The sequence below is a fragment of the Doryrhamphus excisus genome, chromosome 17 (genome assembly GCF_030265055.1).
Source record: "Doryrhamphus excisus isolate RoL2022-K1 chromosome 17, RoL_Dexc_1.0, whole genome shotgun sequence".
Classification (NCBI taxonomy): domain Eukaryota; kingdom Metazoa; phylum Chordata; class Actinopteri; order Syngnathiformes; family Syngnathidae; genus Doryrhamphus; species Doryrhamphus excisus.
In genome coordinates this window covers 15,579,193-15,600,355 of record NC_080482.1, presented here as the reverse complement: position 1 = coordinate 15,600,355, position 21,163 = coordinate 15,579,193, and the positions used below count along the sequence as shown (strand labels likewise).

The following is a 21,163-nucleotide window of genomic DNA, read 5'->3' as shown; positions in this document are numbered from 1 at the left end:
AGCGGCGTTCACGGTGTTGTGGGTGGGTTGTGAATTCCCACATTTATAGGTCACCACCTTACTGACTTATCTGACGTTTCTCCACTTCAACGGTGATGGGCGCGCCTCAAGCCGTCCATCGGTATGTACTGAATTCAATCATGAACAATAACTTTAAGGCTGGCGCTTTAAGCACAACAGGTAACATTTCGACCTGATTTTAGCCCAGGGGTGGGCAAACTACGGCCCGGGGGCCACATCCGGCCCGCCTGTTCTTTCCAAAGTATTTTATTTAAACTCAACATACAACCTGGCATCGTGGCTTGGGCCAACTTTTTGATGGTTGAGGTAGCTGCTTTATCAATTTCATAATAATAATAATAATAAATAAATAATAATAATAAATAATAATAAATAATTTTCAAAATAATAATAATAATAACAATAATAATGTTGTTGTTAATAATAATATTACTATTATTATATTAATATAGTTGTTAATAATATTAATATAATAATAGTAATAATATTATTATTATTAAAAATAATAATAAACAATATTATTGTTATTATTATTAATATATAATAATAATATATTATATAATAATATAAATAATTATTATAATATATTATATTATATAATATAATGATAATAACATTACTATAACTAATAATAATAATAACAATAATAATGTTGTTGTTAATAATAATATTACTATTATTATATTAATATAGTTGTTAATAATATTAATATAATAATATTAATAATATTATTATTATTAAAAATAATAATAAACAATATTATTGTTATTGTTATTAATATATAATAATAATTTATTATATAATAATATAAATAATAATTATAATATATTATATTATATAATATAATTATAATAACATTACTATAACTAATAATAATAATAATAACAATAATAATGTTGTTGTTAATAATATTAATATAATAATAGTAATAATATTATTATTATTAAAAATAATAATAAACAATTATTGTTATTATTATTAATATATTCATTCATTCATTCATTCATTTTCTACCGCTTTTTCCTCACGAGGGTCGCGGGGGTGCTGGAGCCTATCCCAGCTGTCTTCGGGCGAGAGGCGGGGTACACCCTGGACTGGTGGCCAGCCAATCACAGGGCACATATAGACAAACAACCATTCACACTCACATTCATACCTATGGACAATTTGGAGTGGCTAATTAACCTAGCATGTTTTTGGAATGTGGGAGGAAACCGGAGTACCCGGAGAAAACCCACGCATGCACGGGGAGAACATGCAAACTCCACACAGAGATGGCCGAGGATGGAATTGAACCCTGGTCTCCTAGCTGTGAGGTCTGCGCGCTAACCACTAGACCGCCATGCCGCCCAAATAATAATTATAATATATTATATTATATAATATAATGATAATAACATTACTATAACTAATAATAATAACAATAGTAATTCTAATAAAAATAATAATAATAACAATAATAATAATACATTTAATTTCTAATACACTTTACATCAAATAAATGATTTCAAAGTTCACATATAGCAGATTGCATGACACTTTTACATGTAAAATATGTGTAAAAATATAGGTGTAAAAATGGACGTGTAAAATACTATATACACAACGGACAGATAAAAAAGAAGCGATTTTTCTGTAATGCATTTCCAATAAAAATTCATTGCATATATCAGATTTTTTAGTGTAACGTGTTTTAAATGTCAGGATCAATGTGTCACAATCGTAAACTAAGGTCAGATTTGAAATCATTTATTAATTTTTAAAATTTAAATTAAAAAAATAATTTAAAAAAAATAATTAAAAAAATTTTAAAAAAAATGAAGTCATTTATTAATGAATTATAAATTATGAATTAATCTGAAAAAAAAACACCTGAAAATAGTCATTAAGATTTAAATGGGTCCTACAGTAAACCTCGGATATATCAGACTCGGATATATCGGAAATTGGCTCACAACGGACAGATAAAAAAGAAGCGATTTTTCTGTAATGCATTTCCAATAAAAATTCATCGCATATATCGGATTTTTTATAACGGATTTCGCCTATTTTGGACAAATTTCCAGTCCCGTTCCAATGCATTTCCATGAAATTTCCCTCGCATATATCGGATGGCCGCATCGTGGCGCTCCGATTCGCCGAATCGTGACAGGCCGCTATACGACGTCATTTGCAGCGTTTGCAGCGTTGCCTGCGCGTCCAGGTACATTGGAAACATAGTCAAGGAAGTGCCTTTTTATAACGGATAAAATCCCATTTACGCATATACCGGATATAAATCCCATATATGCGTAAAACGGACATTTTCCGGTATACGCATATAACGGATTTCGCTTATATCGGACAAAACCAGTGGGAACAATTGAATCCGATATATCCGAGGTTTACTGTAGTTGTACAATATGTTCAAAGATTGCGATGGGATTCTTGTTTGTGGTGTCCCTCAGGGCGCTATCCTGTGCACCCTCTTATTTGTAAATTTTAGCATTATTTTCCCATTTCTTGTACATTTTGTGGCTTAAAAAGGAAATCCGGGGCGGCACGGCGGTCTAGTGGTTAGCACGCTGACTTCACAGCTAGGAGACCAGGGTTCAATTCCACCCTCGGGCATCTCTGTGTGGAGTTTGCATGTTCTCCCCGTGCATGCGTGGGTTTTCTCCGGGTACTCCGGTTTCCTCCCACATTCCAAAAACATGCTAGGTTAATTAGCCACTCCAAATTGTCCATAGGTATGAATGTGAGTGTGAATGGTTGTTTGTCTACTATATGTGCCCTGTGATTGGTTGGCGACCAGTCCAGCGTGTACCCCGCCAGAAGTATTGAAACAGTGAGGATAATTGTTCTATTTTTGTTGTACACTAAAACATTTGGATTGGACTTGAGAAGACCAGAGAGCAACATTTCAGCTTTAATGTCCATCATTTCCATCAACAATAAATAGCACCGAATGCCTACACACAGTTTCAGATTGGGATAGGTTTTGCCTGTGTAAACTGCATTTAGAGGTCAAAACAACATAACAAACAGAGCACCGTGTGTGGGTGAAAAACAAGCAATTGTTAATATATGAGAAGATGGAAAATCCTCCGAAATTCTGATTTATGAACTGTTTTGTGAACTGATTTGAACTGAGATTTGATTTTTGGGGCTCTTTTTTTTTTACTTTTTGGCAAATTCCAGCCTGATCTTCTCATTCGTTTTTCTAATGAGTGGTTTGCATCTTCTGGTTTAGCCAATGTAGTTTTACATTTGTAGTTACAGCTCTCACAATTTGTCATCAACCTCCGATGTGTTCCTCGGTCTACCTGTTCAACGTACTTTTCATCTCCCGGACATTCCAAATGGTTGTACTAGCTGTGACGAATGCAATGCTTCTTATTGATTTCCGTAATTGGTTTTCATGTTGTTTTCACCTCTAAATGCAGTTTACACAGACAAAACTTACTGGGAGCCTGTGCAACAAAACAACAACAAAAAAATGGCCTCAATGTTTCAATACTTCTTGAACGCCCCGTTCTACTTTGTGTGCAGTAGTGAGGTTAAGTTGTGCATAAGTAAACCTCGACAAATACTACAAAGATACACGACCGTATGTAAACCATACTGCACCACTTTGACTTGTTTTCAGCCCACTCTCAATCAATGTAATGTTTGACTTTGCAAACAGGAAGTAGTTTGTTAGTCTACTGTAGTTTTCTTGGACACTCGGCGGAATGCCCTGTTTCAGATCCCCTCACGGAGGATTCATTGCTCAAAGTTTCATTTTTCTTCTGAGTGGGCTCCACGGGGCATCCCCAAACAACCAGTATAGCTTCTCTTACTCATCTGTGTCAAGCACACAAGCGTACAACACATATAAACAAATACAATATAGACACCTACACAATTCACAGAGACGGGGCTGTGCGTGGCTCGCCGGGTGCCGTCCCTCCTCATATTACAAGCGTGTAAACGTTTTGATGACACAAATAGTATATGGGAGAAGCTCTGGTCTCCACATCATGGCTGTTATCGCTTGCTGAATATCAGTAGGATGGGAGTTCTAATGTGTAACGTGTTTTAAATGTCAGGATCAATGTGTCACAATCGTAAACTAAGGTCAAATTTAAATTTAATTTAAAAAATAAAATAAAAATTTATTTTTTTTTTTTAAATGAAGTCATTTATTAATGAATTATAAATTATGAATTAATCTGAAATTTTAAAAAAACCCTGAAAATAGTCATTAAGATTTAAATGGGTCCTACAGTAAACCTCGGCTATATCGGACTCGGATATATCGGAAATTCGCTCACAACGGACAGATAAAAAAGAAGCGATTTTTCTGTAATGCATTTCCAATAAAAATTCATTGCATATATCGGATTTTTTAGTGTAACGTGTTTTAAATGTCAGGATCAATGTGTCACAATCGTAAACTAAGGTCAGATTTGAAGTCATTTATTAGTTTTTAAAATTTAAATAAAAAAAAAATTAAAAAAATAAAAATTAAAAAAAAAATGAAGTCATTTATTAATGAATTATAAATTATGAATTAATCTGAAATAAAAAAAACACCTGAAAATAGTCATTAAGATTTAAATGGGTCCTACAGTAAACCTCGGATATATCGGAAATTTGCTCACAACGGACAGATAAAAAAGAAGCGATTTTTCTGTAATGCATTTCCAATAAAAATTCATTGCATGTATCGGATTTTTTAGTGTAACGTGTTTTAAATGTCAGGATCAATGTGTCACAATCGTAAACTAAGGTCAGATTTGAAGTCATTTATTAGTTTTTAAAATTTAAATTAAAAAAAATTAAAAAAATAAAAATTAAAAAAAAAATGAAGTCATTTATTAATGAATTATAAATTATGAATTAATCTGAAATAAAAAAAAACCACCTGAAAATAGTCATTAAGATTTAAATGGGTCCTACAGTAAACCTCGGATATATCGGACTCGGATATATCGGAAATTCGCTCACAACGGACAGATAAAAAAGAAGCGATTTTTCTGTAATGCATTTCCAATAAAAATTCATTGCATATATCGGATATTTTATAACGGATTTCGCCTATTCCGGACAAAATCTCCAGTCCCGTTCCAATGCATTTCCATGAAATTTCCCTCGCATATATCGGATGGCCGCATCGTGGCGCTCCGATTCGCCGAATCGTGACAGGCCGCTATACGACGTCATTTGCAGCGTTTGCAGCGTTGCCTGCGCGTCCAGGTACATTGGAAACATAGTCAAGGAAGTGCCTTTTTATAACGGATAAAATCCCATTTACGCATATACCGGATATAAATCCCATATATGCGTAAAACGGACATTTTCCGGTATACGCATATAACGGATTTCGCTTATATCGGACAAAACCAGTGGGAACAATTGAATCCGATATATCCGAGGTTTACTGTATTATGCTTATTTTTTGGCCCTTTGTATCGAGTTGTGGATTTCTGTAGAGCAGCTACCTTTTTATAATGTCCACTTTTAAAATACAGCAATACTGTACGTGTTGGATCCCGAATCTGATCCGGAAGTAGAGACTGTACAGTCCAAAGTTTCTCAAGAAAAGAGGTTACTTCAAGACGTTACTTCAACCTATTGTTGGGTTTTCTACAGTACAGGTAATGGAATGTGTTTTACGGGACTACCAGTGTTTAAAAAGTGGAAAAGGCATAATAGGCAGATTTAACTAGGCGGTCGGTCCCTGCTGGCCATTTGGAAGAATTTCAGCCAGATTTCAGGGGTGTGCAATGCGGCCCGCGGCAACTTTTTGTTGGCCCTTTATAAAAACAAAATCGGCACTTTATAAAAATATAATATATCAAATATTCATATATTTTTTTAGTTTTATTTTTTAATTATAATTATATTTTATATTTATATTATTTTTTATATTTATATTTTATTATATATATATATAATAACATATTTTTATATTTTTTATATTATATATTTATATTATATATATATGTTTTTTTAGTTTTATTTTTTAATAATATAAATATAAAATATAATTATAATTAAAAAATAAAACTAAAAAAACATATATATATAATATAAATATATAATATAATAATATAATATATATATATATATATATAATAACATATTTTTATATTATATATTTATATTATATATATATATATATGTTTTTTTGTTTTATTTTTTAATAATATAAATATAAAATATAATTATAATTAAAAAATAAAACAAAAAAAACATATATATATATAACATAAATATATAATATAATAATATATATGTATATAATAAAATATAAATATAAAAATTATATTTATATTATTTTTTATTTATATTTTATTATATATATATAATAACATTTTTTTATTTATATTTTATTATATATATAATAAAATATAAATATAAAAAATAATATAAAATATAAATATAATTTAAAAAGAAAACAAAAAAAGCAGCTAAATGGAATAACCAGCTGTAATTTTACAAGTTAAAAAAATGAAGAGGAAAAAGTTATAATTTAATGAGAAAAAGTATTTTATTTTACAAGAATAGCATCATGAGGAAATATCATGTCATTTTAGTAGCATAAAGTTCACATAAGTCATCATGTTATGAAAAAGTTTTTGATAATTCTGTTGTAGGAAAAAGTTATATTGTGGGAATAAAGTGAAAATGTAAAACAAAATAACAGCAAAAATTTGAAAAAAAGAGTGAAGTTGACCTATGTCACAAAGCCGAAATGCAGTTGCGATTCCAACAAATTGTACTTACATTTCAATACAATATTTTACGATGCATTTAGACCAACCGCTCACTCAATATGCCGATTAATCGCATGTATCATTTCAGATGAGTGATCTCAAACTTTTTCAGAAAAATACAGCAAACGGGACACCTCTGACACTGTCAAGGTTGGTCGAAGTCTGAATGTGCATGTCGAGAAAGTATTTGCAGGTTCCATGATGTAATGGTTAGCACTCTGGGCTTTAGCAATATTCTTTGCCACAACTTAAAATTATCTTAAACAAGCTAATATTACACATTTCATTTGTTGACACATTGCAATGAGACAAAAAAATTCTAATGAATATTATTATTTAGGTGATGCACTCAATTTTAATCTGATGCATGTTCAAATTAAATACAGTAAACCTCGGATATATCGGATTCAATTGTTCCCACTGGTTTTGTCCGATATATTTTTTACAAGTTATAGGCGAGCAGACCACATCAAATAAACAAATTAATAAAAAGAAAAAGTACGGGTTGCACGGTGGGCGAGTGGTTAGCGTGCAGACCTCACAGCTATGAGACCCGAGTTCAATCCCACCCTCGTGTGGAGTTTGCATGTTCTCCCCGTGCATGCGTTGGTTTTCTCTGGGTACTCCGGTTTCCTCCCACATTCCAAAACCATGCTAGGTTAATTGCCGACTCAGCTGGGATAGGCTCCAGCACCCGCCGCGACCCTCGTGAGGATAAGCGATAGAAAATGAATGAATAAAAAAGCTACCGAAACCATCAAAAAGTTGGCTCAAGCCATGATGGATGCCAGGTTGTATGTTAAGTTTCAACGAAATATTTTGGAAAGAACATGCGGGCCGTATTTTAACACTTGGCGGGCCGGATGTGGCCCCCGGGCCGTAGTTTGCCCACCTCTGCGTTATAAAAAGGCACTTCCTTGACTATGTTTCCAATGTACCTGGACGCGCAGGCAACGCTGCAAATGACGTCGTATAGCGGCCTGTCACGATTCGGCGAATCGGAGCGCCACGATGCGGCCATCCGATATATGCGAGGGAAATTTCATGGAAATGCATTGGAACGGGACTGGAGATTTTGTCCGAAATAGGCGAAATCCGTTATAAAAAATCCGATATATGCAATGAATTTTTATTGGAAATGCATTACAGAAAAATCGCTTCTTTTTTTATCTGTCCGTTGTGAGCGAATTTCCGATATATCCGAGTCCGATATATCCGAGGTTTACTGTAAAATCATTACCATTTATGTATCGTGTTTTCCATATCTACATATGACATCATTGTATAATTTGCATTTTTATGCACACTGTTTGAGACAAAAAAAGAGCAGGAAACAAAAAAAAAACAAAATATGGCACCTGCAATACTCCTGCTATGGCTTTTTCTTCTTTAGCAGACCAGGTATGTTATGTATATGAAGCAACAGCGCCATCTACGGTACGGAGTCAGAATGACAAGCTAGTCACTGTTCTTTTCTATGGTATTTTGGCAGCACCAAAACTAGGCCCGTCATAAATACATTTGGACCACCACAAATAAATGAATGTATGAGAAAGACTGCAGGAGTAAACCAGTCGGACGTAGGAGATGAGTGAATATGAAAGTGATAGTCAGCATGAAACCTTAATACTGAAAGTAGTAAATCGGATTTAGGCATGGAAGCAAATAAATCAAGCAAGTTTAAATAAACTACTCGCTATATCGAAGTTGTCATAAAAAAATAAAACACACTTGAAGGGATGCTAGTTGAAACAATCCATGTGTTTTTAATATGATTGTTATGCTATTGACGTTTTACACCACGTGGACACGCAGGCCTCTCATGTGGCCCCAAGATAAGACCTAAGAGTCCCCCTTGAGCACCGAACCCAGATCCCCGCTCTCCTTCAGCTCCTTGACAATGTCCAAACCCCCGATCAGCTCCCCCTTCACGTAAAGCTGCGGGTAGGTGGGCCAGTTGGAGTAGGTCTTTAGGCCCTGTCGCACTTCCTCGTCCTGCAGGATGTCAAACGTGTCGTAATCCACACCGGTACCGTTGAGGATCTCCAGGATCTGCCGACTAAAGCCGCACCGCGCCGCCTCCTTACTGCCCTTCATGAACAGCATGACGGGGCTCTGGTTGATCACCGTTTTGAGGCGGTGCTCCAGTGTGACCGCCTTCGGGCAGGTGTTCTCCAGCTCGCCGGACTCGGCCAGCTCCTTGACGATGTCCAGTCCGCCTATCAGCTCGCCGTTGACGTACAGCTGAGGGTAGGTGGGCCAGTTGGAGTAGGCCTTCAGACCCTGTCGGACCGCGTCATCGGACAGGATATCGAAGCTGCTGAACTGGATGTCGCGCTCCTTGAGGAGGGCGACGATCTGCCGGCTGAAGCCGCAGCGAGGCTCCTGCGCGGAGCCCTTCATGAAGAGCATGCACGGTGCCGCGTTGATCAATTTCCCCAGCCGCTGGTTTAGTTCCTCGGGGCCGCTTTCCTGCTCACCCGCCGAGCTCCCGCTTACCGCCAAGCGCTTCACTTTCTTAGTCAGCTCCGGAGCGTGAGCACCGTCCAGCCGGTCCACCTTTTCCGTTCCTTTGAAGAAAAGGAAAGTAGGCACCGATGCGATCTCGTACTTCTCCGACACCTCCGGCACCGCTTCCGCCTCCACTTTGACGAAGGCGGTGTGAGCGTGTTCCTTGGCCAGCTCGGCCATCACCTCGTTCATTTGTCCGCACTGAGGTGCCCATTCCGCCTGGAAGTGAACCACCGTTAGCCGTTTGCCGGCTTTGGCGAGTAAACCCTCAAAGTCCGACTGAGTCTTCGCCTCAACTACGTTCGCCATTTTCCTCGAAGCATTACGTCCGGTGTCGGCGTTGCGTCACTTCCTTGTAGCCCGGCAACTCCTAGCAAGTGCTAAATACGCTAGCCGGAAGTCGTTTGGAATCTGATGATAAGCAACACAAGCGCACACTGGATTAGTGGAAATAACAGAGTCGTCTTTGAGGTACGAAATAAAACTACGACGCTGTTATGGTGATTATAATTCGATTCTCGGCGTAAAAATAGCGAAATCGCTGCTGAGCGCTAGCTATGCTTTCTCTAGTTAGCATTCTCGCTAACGTTTAACCACACTGAAGTTGGAGCTAGCGTTAGCTAGCAAGGAGACGGCTAGTCATCTTCATAACGATGATATGAGATGGATCCGATAACCCCGACAGTTTTGTATTTGTGTTACCTTTGCTTGGTAATTCCGCACGTCAACACGTTGCGGTAAATGTACTACGTAACTAACCGTCTTAGCCGCTTAGTCGTTGTGATTTAACACCCACCCGTTCTTGTTGACACACTTTAAATCCTGTCCCTTACACAAGTATTCTTAACTTCAAGACATGTTTAATCGGTTGGGTATTGCAAGTCATCGTGTATGTGTTCCCTGTGACTGTTAAAAAATATTACCATCCAGTCAAACATTAATTGAGCAGTTATTTTTTATTAAAAAATTCAATTAAATACAATTCTTTTGTTATTGTAGACAATTTTTTTAACACAAATAAGTAAAGAGCTGAGCATTTTCAACAACGGTAGGTCAGGAGTGCTCACATTATTTCACCCTGCTAGCTACTTTTAAAATGACCAAGTCCCAGAGATCTGATTATTATTTCACATTCACATTTTAAGGCGAATCAAGGTAATCCAAGTAGTTGATAGCATGATGATATTCAATATGGCAATAAAGATAATTACACATAATTCCTCAATAGTTGTGTACATAAGATGAGTACCACTAATACATTATGTCACTTTAAAACAGGGGTGGGCAAACTACGGCCCGGGGGCCACATGCGGCCCACTAAGCGTTTGAATCCGGCCCGCCAGTTGCTTTCTATAGTAATGGTAATGGTTTTATTTCATTTGAACATGCATCAGATTACAATTGAATGCATCACATAATCAGTTCACAGTTCCACATGTCCAAAAGGAGTAGGAAGAAGCAAAGCTTATTAAATCCTACCCCTCCATCTGGTACTTTTACAATCACTAACTGTTACATTTGTTCACTTCCTGCTTTCCATAATACAGTTTAAGGATTTTTTTGTATTTTTTTTTAATAATGTACCTTGTACCAAAGTACGAGGTGATGTGACCCTACAATGACATAATAATTTGATCACTTCCTGCTTTCCTAATATGGTTTAAGGTTTTTTTTTTTTGTTTGTTTGTTTTTTTTTTTTTTTGTCACGTACCAAAGTACAAGGTGATATGACCATACCATGCCATAATGGGTACCATAGTAACTGTCAATATAGTGATTTATTGTATTTATTAGTGATTATTTCGCATCAACATCAACTGCTTCTAATTATTTCAAATTTTAACATACAACAGCTGGCAACATAAGTCAAGTCGGATGTATGTCAGAATTATAAGCGTAAAATAGTGCGTATTAAATATATATTTTGCCCCCCCGAGACAATTTTGTTAACTCAAAGCGGCCCGCGAGTCAAAAAGTTTGCCCACCCCTGCTTTAAAATAACTACGCAACGTTCATTGGGACACACAGTTCATCTATTACATCCAGTCAGCATTTGCTACCAAACGTTACCAATATATTGCTGTTATGTTTAACCCTGAACCACTTTTGTCAGGAACAGGAATACCATGGAGGAACAAAGTGCAGACATAGAAGTGACCGTTAAAACATTAGACTCTCAGAGCAGAACATACACCGTTGCTGCACAGGTAAATTAAGATGATCTGTTTACTCCAAACTGAACTTTCACTACTAACTTTCATCTACCTCGTACGTGGTGTATTTTCTTTTCTGTAGCTGACTGTAAAAGAGTTCAAGGAGCACATTGCGGCTTCTGTGGAAATCCCTGTCGATAAACAGAGGCTCATTTACCAGGGCAGAGTTTTACAGGATGACAGGACACTGGCAGACTACAGTAAGTCATCCAAAGGTTATTTAACTTCATTAAAACACGTCTAGAATTCAATTTAGCCTCGGAACAAAAATGCAACACTCCCAATGTTTTTTTGTCTGTTCCAGATGTAGGTGGCAAGGTGATTCACCTTGTGGAGCGGGCACCCCCTCCGCCCTCCCAGCCCGGCTCGGGGTCAGGAGGTGGTTCGACTGACAGCGGGGCCTCGTCCTCGTCCCACGATACTTCCCAAGTTCCTCCGCATGATCGCAATGCCAACAGTTACGTCATGCTTGGCACCTTCAACCTCCCGGTCAACATCATGGACCCTCAACAAATACAGGTGCATTTCATCACCATCGGCATTTATTTTGACTCATTTGGTGTGAAACATGCTGTTGGTGTGTTCAAACTTGGTCACAATGTGATGTTGCCATTTAGATGTCAGTTCAGCAGATGATGTCCAACATGGGGGACAACGCAAGAAATGCCAGAGTCACAACCAGCGCCGGGGTGAGTCTAACTCACACATGGGAGGGACACCACAATTAAATCTTTTCTCAGGCCGAGAACAGCCCAACGTGTAATTCTGATGAATCTGTTGGAAATGCTTTGGCACTTCCCCCACACTTGCACCCAGTGCAATTTGACCGTAACACAAAATACAAATACACTTGGCGGTTTGAATTTTACGGTTTTACTCTTTCACGTTTTTTTTTTTTTTAATGTTTCATAGTCTACTCCCCACTCATGTACCATAGGGAAGACATTGACAGCAATACACACAAGCACAAGTCTTATTTATGTTTTAAATGGCTTATGTCTACTATCGTGGGTAATCGGTGTGCAAAGGTGCTTCTGGGGATGTTATTTCATGTCTAGGTGGTACTAATTATGTTAAGCATTATTTAAAGGGTCATAAACTGGTTTTCTATGCTCTACCTATGAAAATATTCAATTTATAAATGAGGAATCATACTTGGCGGTAATTCACTTGTCTGGAACCGTTCATTAATTCATTCATTTTCTACCGCTTATCCTTACGAGGGTCGCGGGGGTTTTGGATTTTTCCCCAGCTGTCTTCGGGTGAGAGGCAGGGCTGGTGGCCAGCCAATCACAGGGCACATATAGACAAACAAGCATTCCCGCTCACATTCATACCTATGGACAATTTGGAGTCGCTAGTTAACAAGTAAGTATACAAAACTGTGATGAGACATGTTGTTTGGTCTAGAGACAGTACCACTGAGGAAAAGTCAGGAAGCAGAACTGGAGGTAGCAGAGATGAGGATGCTGAGGTTCTCATTGGGAGTGACCAGGATGGATAGGATCAGCAAGTATACAGAGTATACAAAACTGTGGTGAGACCAGCCATGTTGTTTGGTCCAGAGACAGTGCCACTGAGGAAAAGTCAGGAAGCAGAACTGGAGGTAGCAGAGATGAGGATGCCGAGATTCTCATTGGGAGTGACCAGGATGGATAGGATCAGCAAGTATACAGAGTATACAAAACTGTGGTGAGACCAGCCATGTTGTTTGGTCTAGAGACAGTGCCACTGAGGGAAAAGTCAGGAAGCAGAACTGGAGGTAGCAGAGATGAGGATGCTGAGGTTCTCATTGGGAGTGACCAGGATGGATAGGATCAGCAAGTATACAAAGTATACAAAACTGTGATGAGACCAGCCATGTTGTTTGGTCTAGAGACAGTACCACTGAGGAAAAGTCAGGAAGCAGAACTGGAGGTAGCAGAGATGAGGATGCTGAGGTTCTCATTGGGAGTGACCAGGATGGATAGGATCAGCAAGTATACAAAGTATACAAAACTGTGATGAGACCAGCCATGTTGTTTGGTCTAGAGACAGTGCCACTGAGGGAAAAGTCAGGAAGCAGAACTGGAGGTAGCAGAGATGAGGATGCCGAGATTCTCATTGGGAGTGACCAGGATGGATAGGATCAGCAAGTATACAAAGTATACAAAACTGTGATGAGACCAGCCATGTTGTTTGGTCTAGAGACAGTGCCACTGAGGGAAAAGTCAGGAAGCAGAACTGGAGGTAGCAGAGATGAGGATGCTGAGGTTCTCATTGGGAGTGACCAGGATGGATAGGATCAGCAAGTATACAAAGTATACAAAACTGTGATGAGACCAGCCATGTTGTTTGGCGGGGTCCACCCTGGACTGGTGGCCAGCCAATCCCAGGGCACATATAGACAAACAACCATTCACACTCGCATTCATACCTATGGACAATTTGGAGTCGCTAATTAACCTAGCATGTTTTTGGAATGTGGGAGGAAACCGGAGTACCCGGAGAAAACCCACGCATGCACGGGGAGAACATGCAAACTCCACACAGAGATGCCAGAGGGTGGAATCGAATTTTGGTCCGGCGTTGACCAGAATCCATGTTCTTGCGTAACTTCTCCGTTTCAGAGCAACGGGTCGGTGAACGTGCACATCGACATGGACCAGCAGGTGCAGAGTGAACCTCGGCTGCGGCTGGTGCTGGCTGAGAACATGCTGAGGGACATCAATGATTTAATTGAAAGAATGGAGGTAAGTTGCGAGTGTATTATTTGCTGCGAGCTGGTTATTTTCATTCACCACGTTTGCCTCCATGTCAGGGTGGAACGGCTGACACATCCACTCAAACGGAGACGACGTCCTCTGCAGCCGCACCTCCTCCCTTGTCTTCATCCACTACCTCCACCCCTTCTCCCTCCACTCAGCCCATGGACACATCTCCCCCTCCTACAACACCCCCGCCGCCGCCCACCTCCTCAGCAACATCCGAGGGGCCAACGCCCCAACCTGGACCCAAGTGAGACTTTCACAATTTCAAAGAATTGATTGATTTGTTTTTCACAGTCACTAAATTAGTTTTCTTGTGTTAGTCACCCGAGTCCAACTGAGCTGGCAGAGATGTTGTCTGAACTACGGAGGGTGGAGGAGAGGCTGCAGCCCTTCATCCAACGAGCTCACACCATTCTGGAGACGGCCACCACTGCAGAATACAACAACAATACAGTAGGATTTTAAACACAAAAAAAGATTTGGGGACACATTCAAGCCACGGGAACTATAAAGTGACAAAAATATGAATTAGCAATAATTTATTGTTTCTATTTGTAGGAAAGAGACGATGATCAGCAGACACTAGTCCTCACATGGGAGTGCCTCCGTCTCCTTGGCAACGCCCTTGTGGCCCTAAGTGACCTGCGCTTGAATCTCATGAGCCCTGTGCCCCGTCACCTCCACATAGTGCGGCCAATCTCCCACTACGCCGTTCCCGTTTCGATGCCCGGTGCTGTGCATCGCCACATCCCAGTGCATGTGAGCGAGCGCCATTGCGGGGTGCTTACCGGGTGCTTTCGTGGCAAACCCGTCTGACACTGCATTCATCTGTCTCTGCTCCAGATGAACCTGGGTGCCACAATGACGGCAAATGGCACGGAGGGACCGGCCCCGCCCGCCCAGCCAGCCAGCCAGTCGGAGCAGGCAGGTCAGGGACAGACCTCCCCTTCACAGACTTCCCCGTCCAATCAGCAGGCTGGACAGGGACAGGCTGGCCCCCGGGTCATCAGAATCAGCCACCAGGCAGTCCCGGTGGTCATGATGCAGATGAACACGGACGGTGTGTTGTCCCCTACCCGCCACTGATTGAATGTTCCTGCACGCCTCAGCTGTGTTTGTGTGTCTTGATGCTGGGTGCTACACACTCCTGCATCAAGCTAATACAGCATGTTAAGGGATAAATGTCTTTGTTTTTGTGCTATCATTGTGTTACCGTTTCATATTTGGGAATGTGTGCAGGCTCAAGTGCAAACCCTGCAGCTGGTCACCAGGTGCCTGGCCAGCCAGGTAAAAAAAAAAAAAAAAAAAACATTTAACAGCTGATTTCCACATAGGTTGGTTTTGGCATTTAACCTTTTTTTGGGTTTCACCCCCTCTTAGGTGGTCTACCCCCAGACTTTATGAGGAATCTCATGCAACAGATCAGCCAGTACGCCACCGCTGCCGCCACCGCTGCCGCCACCGCTGCCGCCACCGGCCAACCGATCCCACCGCAGCCCACCCCTCCCGGCTACAGCTCCACGGCCAACTCCTCAGCTACTACCACAGGTCCCAACACCCCCACCACCACGCCTACCGCACCCCCACCTCCTCCTCATGCTGGCCCCCAGCCCCAGGCCAGGGTTGTGTTCACCCGGCCACCGTTTGCGCCCAACATTCCTCTGCCAGCTTTCGGCACCCGAGGAACCACCATCAATGTGAGGGCCGCCATGCCCGGCCAGCAGCCAGGACAGGTGGGATTGGTTTTTGTGGCTCTTGCTAGCTTTGAGGCTGAATTTTCACTGAAACCACTCCATGATCTATCGCAGGCTTTCAACGCTGCTGCTGTCAACCAGATGATTAGCACGCTGGTTGGTCAGCTCCTGCTGCCGGGACAAATGGGCAAGTTGCATTTACTGTCATAAAATAAGTTAGAATTAAGGATTGTGGTCAGCCAGGCGTTTTTTTGTTCACTTTACAGCAGCTCAGACAGCCAACGCAGCCAACTCCTCATCCACCTCCACATCCTCCTCCACTTCCTCTTCCGCGTCCTCTTTTACCTCTCAAAATTCTTCCTCCTCCTTCTCCTTCTCCACCTCGAGTGGAGAAGCAAACACAGCCAGTCCATCGAGTCAGCCTGAGAACAACTCCAGCGAGCCTCGGCCTCAGGAGATGCACGCGGACCTCAGCCAGATGTTGGGTTCCCTGCTGGGGGCTGCCGGAGAGGCCACCCTGGGTACTGCGGGGGGGCCCTCCATCACTGTCACGACCTCAGGTCTCCCCAACCTCATGCAGGGAGTGGCTGACTTCATGCAGCAGGTCTGTGCTCCGCAACGGTCCTATGTTCGTCTACCCCATGTCATAGAGACCGCAACATCTCTTGGTGTCCGTTTCCAACTTCTTCTCAGGCTTCCCAGCCCATCTTCTCCCCGCCGCCTCCTCCCCCCTCCAGTGGCACTGCTGCTCCCAACGCAGGAGCCAACCCGACTCCCAACCCGACTCCCAATTCTTCATCTGCAGGAGCATCCGAAGCTCTCAACCCAGAGCTGTTCACTGGCATCGTCCGCGGCGTCCTGAGCAGCATGTTGGGGTCTCTGGGCCAAGCACAGAACGACACGGAGAGCATTGCGCAATTCATGCAGAGGCTCTCACAGACCACCAACATCTTCATCAGTCCGGAGGAGCCGACTGGTAAACAAACAGCGGTCCAAGGGCTCACTGGCCAGTCTCATCTTCATCTGTGTTGTTAGGCTTCTTCGGCGAGCTGCTGATGCTGGTGTGCCAGACGTTCACCATGTCGGACCTGGTGATGCTGCTGCATGGGCAGCACCAGCCGCTGGGCCGCATCCAGCCACAACTGTCCCAGTTCTTCACCCAGAACTACCTCAACGGCAGAGAGCCCACAGATGCCAACATCGCTGTCAGTACCAATCATCGTCGTTGTTTGAGTTACTGAATTAAAAAATAACAAATTCCTTCTCAGGCCGCTGCTGACACTATTGTGCAAGAACTGGAGGAATACATTACGGAAAGCTTTGTGAGTCTTAACCCAGTCTTACCCCCAAATTATGCTGAGCTTCTTCTTATCTTCACACGTCATATCTTTTGCAGAGAGAATCCTCGGTCACCGTGCTGGAGGGCGTGGACGTCACCCAGACTAATATGTCCTTTTTCAGACAACAGCTGATGCGCATCGCCACGCACATTCTGCGTTGTACAGGTGGCTTTAAAAAAAAACAAAAACAAATCCAAAGTGTTTGCGTATTTGCATGTATTTTTTTTTTTTTTTTAGCAGGTATTGCACTTTCTTATCCTGCAAAAATGTAGAAGCAGCTTAATCTGTGAATCCCTCTTCCCCAGATGATTCATTTGGGCTTCGCCTGCTTCAAATGTGCAACCAGGCGCTGTTTGAGTGTCTGGCACTCAACCTGCACTGCCTAAGAGGAGATCAGCGAGCTCTGACTGCCGTCATCAACCACCGGATTGTACGTAACGCGCACTCTTTGCTGCCCCACTCCCATCTCATCAGAGTGCTGATGACATTGCTGGCCTCGGAACTGAAATGAATGGGTACTGTGTGTTCCAGCGGCGGATGTCGAGTGACATCAGCCCCAGTCTTGTCAACTGGATGACCAGCATGATGACCATGCGACTGCAGTTCATTCTAGAACACCTCCCCATCACACAGGAGCAGATCCAAAGCTACATTGTTTACACACAGGTAGACACTGCATTGTATCGTCTGCCTCCTAGGCCCTCAGGTCACATGCTACAGGAAACACTTCCTGTTGCATCCTGTCACATTATATCTTCAATGGCTACTAAATAATACATGATATTTGTTTTTTTTTTCCTCACAGAGGGATCAGGCGGCTGCAGGTGACACACAAGAGCCCGAGCGAACACAAAGTGCAACGGTAAACCACCCGTGTCCTTAACCTTCTTTCTAATGACCTCCTCGTTCTATTTTAACCGCTGTTACACGTCGCTTTTGTTCCTCTTCACACTCAAAGATCAGTGACACTCACTCACCTGCCGCGGCCACCACAGCAGAAGAGGCCATGTCGGTGTCACGCGACACCAGGGCGTCATCACGGGAGACCAGAGCGTTGCCTGTAGACTTGGGTGCCGCGGGAGGAGCTACGCCCTTAGCGCCCATGACGGCCGAGGGAGTCAGCGATGACTCCGCCGGAGAGTCCGAGGCCTGGGCTGCCACCCTTCCTCCTGTGAGAGCTTGTCTTAGTTTCAATGTAACTGCTCAACTTTGGATAGGTGTAGAAAGCGTGAACTTATGTCAAAACTAGGGAAGGACCGATACACTTTTTCATTTATTTTTTACTTCCCAATACCTACATTTGCATATATCTGCTGATACAAGAGCTCTGGTAGATTTAATATGCAACCACACCAAAAGAATATCTGCAAATGTCCCAGCGGAAAGAGATTTGCCATGCTACCAAAGTTAGCGCACCCACTCCCAACGCAGGTTGTTACTAAGCTAAGTAAGGAAAAACACTCCTGTCATAAGGTCTAGCGCAGGGGTGGGCAAACTACGGCCCAGGGGGCCACATCCGGCCCGCCAAATGTTTGAATACGGCCCGCCCGTTCTTTCCAAAGTATTTCATTTAAAGTCAACATACAAGCTGGCATCATGGCTTGAGACGACATTTTCATGGTTTGGCGGTTTTATCAATTTTGTTATTTGATGCGGTCTGTTGTTTACAAAGTGCTCCTGAAAAAAGGGACACGAGCACATAATAATAATATTAAATAATAAATTTATTCTTCTTATTATAAATTGATAACGCACTTTACATCAAATAAATGATCTCAAAGTGCACATATAGCAGATTGCATAACACTTTTACAGATACAATAATTTAGTTATTTGATGCGGTCTGTTGTTTACAAAGTGCTCCTGAAAAAAGGGACACAGGCACATAATAATAATAATAATAATAATAATAACAAATAATAATAATAATATAAAATAATAACAAATAATATAAATAATACTACATTTATTCTTCTTATTATAAATTTATAACGCACTTTACATCATAATAATAATAAAAATAATATAAAATAATAGTAACAAATAATATCAAATAATAAATGTATTCTTCTTATTATAAATTTATAACGCACTTTACATCATAATAATAATAAAAATAATATAAAATAATAGTAACAAATAATATCAAATAATAATAAATGTATTCTTATTATTATAAATTTATAACGCACTTTACATCAAATAAATTATCTTAAAGTGCACACATAGCAGATTACAATAATTTCGTTATTTGATGCGGTCTGTTATTTACAAAGTGCTCCTGAAAAAAGGGACACAGGCACATAATAATAATAATAACAAATAATAATAATATAACATAATAAAAAATTATTCTTATTATAAATTTATAACACACTTGATCTCAAAGTGCACATACAGCAGATTGCATAACACTTTTACAGATACAATAATTTCGTTATTTGATGTGGTCTGTTATTTACAAAGTGCTCCTGAAAAAAGGGACACAAGCATATAATAATAATAATAATAATACAATTAATAATAATAAATAATAATAATATAAATAATAATGCATTTATTATTATAAATTTATAATGCACTTTACATCCAATAAATGATCTCAAAGTGCCCATAAAGCAGATTGCATGACACTTTTACAGATACAATTAAGATATTTTAAGATATGCCTTTCTCTGCCGTCTGCCATCTTTTCCATGATATCCCCTCATCGTCCGTGTTAACCTGCTGCTATGTTTGCAGGAGTGGGTTCCCATCATCAGGTGCGACATGATCACTCAGAGGAAGATGAAGGCGCAGCCGCCACTGTCTGACGCCTATTTGCACGGCATGCCCGCGAAACGCAGGAAGGTGAGCCACTTTTCGCTAGTCTTACCTTTTGCACCACTGCAACCCCAAAGGGAAGGCCGCCCTCCCTCACTGCAATATACGTGTACCTTGTCAGACGGGACAGGGTGGCGGAAGCCTGGCCTCCATCTCGGACGCCGTGAGCCAAGCGGCCAGGGCGGCCGGCGTGAGGCCCATCACGTCTGGCGAGCGCTTGCAGGAAGAGCTGGACACTGAGGAGCTGAAGGAGGCTTATTCAGAGCAGGTAAAGGGGTTTTCTTTTTTTTTTTTTTTTTTTTAGGGAGATAAAGCTCACTATTGTAAAGCTACTACACATAGCCTTGGATTGGGCAAGGAACCGTGCGGTCAAACTAGTGACCGCCAAGCTTCACTCACCAAGTGTTTAAGGATCATATGAGGTAGGGGAGCACTGATTTTATTCGAAAATCAGAGAAACAATAATCGATTGTGGTCGTCATTGTTGGTCCAGTGAGGTCACATGCCTGCACCATGTGTGTGTCATCTTCTCCACTTCCTCCCAGGTCAAAGCAGACATCAAAAAACGAGTGCGGGACGACCCGGACTTCAGTCCTCAGCAGTTCCCGGACACACACAGAGCCTTCTTGTCCGACTCGTAGTGGACTCTCTGTCTTCATGGCAAACTTTTTCAAACTCAACCCCCTCCTCTCCTCTCCTTTCCACTCAGTGCAGGTCGACACGCCCCCACCACAATGCTAATTGCAGGATTCTAATGCGGCAAAGTCCCCTAGTTCCTATTTATTGCTTTGCTCCAGCTGTCTCTATTGTCCCCGTAAGATTTGACTGAAGATAGTGACTTTCATCGTGTGCGTGTCTGCGTTTCTTTCCCCTCCCGTGCTTTCTCATATTTCAACCATCCTCTAACGGTCTTCCTGTCTCGAGTGCACGCGCCAACTTTCATGTCACGAAGGTGCCGTTTCGTACATGAATGTACAGTAAAGCTTAATAAACCTTGATTTTAAACATGTACTATACTCCATGTAGTTTTAAAATCATATTATTAAACTATTAAATGACAGCATTATC

General features: G+C 41.1%; 2 protein-coding genes across 5 annotated transcripts; one reads left to right on the top strand and one right to left on the bottom strand.

The window, feature by feature from the left end:
• Positions 1 to 8,507: 8,507 nt before the first annotated feature.
• Positions 8,508 to 10,004, bottom strand: glrx3 (glutaredoxin 3). Its single transcript, XM_058053845.1, has one exon. The coding sequence runs from the start codon at positions 9,582 to 9,584 to the stop codon at positions 8,607 to 8,609; it is 978 nt and encodes a 325-aa protein (XP_057909828.1). The 5' UTR covers positions 9,585 to 10,004; the 3' UTR covers positions 8,508 to 8,606.
• Positions 9,057 to 21,163, top strand: bag6 (BCL2 associated athanogene 6). 4 transcript variants are annotated; one of them, XM_058053840.1, is made up of 25 exons: positions 9,057 to 9,746; positions 11,389 to 11,482; positions 11,571 to 11,688; positions 11,793 to 12,007; positions 12,106 to 12,177; positions 14,098 to 14,220; positions 14,289 to 14,485; positions 14,559 to 14,691; positions 14,797 to 14,997; positions 15,082 to 15,298; positions 15,478 to 15,525; positions 15,619 to 15,971; positions 16,047 to 16,119; positions 16,199 to 16,536; positions 16,626 to 16,908; positions 16,968 to 17,137; positions 17,201 to 17,254; positions 17,329 to 17,437; positions 17,578 to 17,702; positions 17,804 to 17,938; positions 18,078 to 18,134; positions 18,231 to 18,443; positions 20,015 to 20,122; positions 20,217 to 20,363; positions 20,641 to 21,163. In XM_058053840.1, exons 2-25 carry the CDS (start codon positions 11,402 to 11,404, stop codon positions 20,734 to 20,736), a joined length of 3,666 nt encoding a protein of 1,221 aa, XP_057909823.1. In that variant the 5' UTR covers positions 9,057 to 9,746; positions 11,389 to 11,401; the 3' UTR covers positions 20,737 to 21,163. The 4 variants fall into 4 exon arrangements, with proteins under 4 accessions (XP_057909823.1, XP_057909824.1, XP_057909825.1 ...); XM_058053841.1 differs by having other exon boundaries at positions 9,623 to 9,746; positions 11,395 to 11,482; XM_058053842.1 differs by lacking the exon at positions 9,057 to 9,746 and having other exon boundaries at positions 11,395 to 11,482; positions 15,082 to 15,166.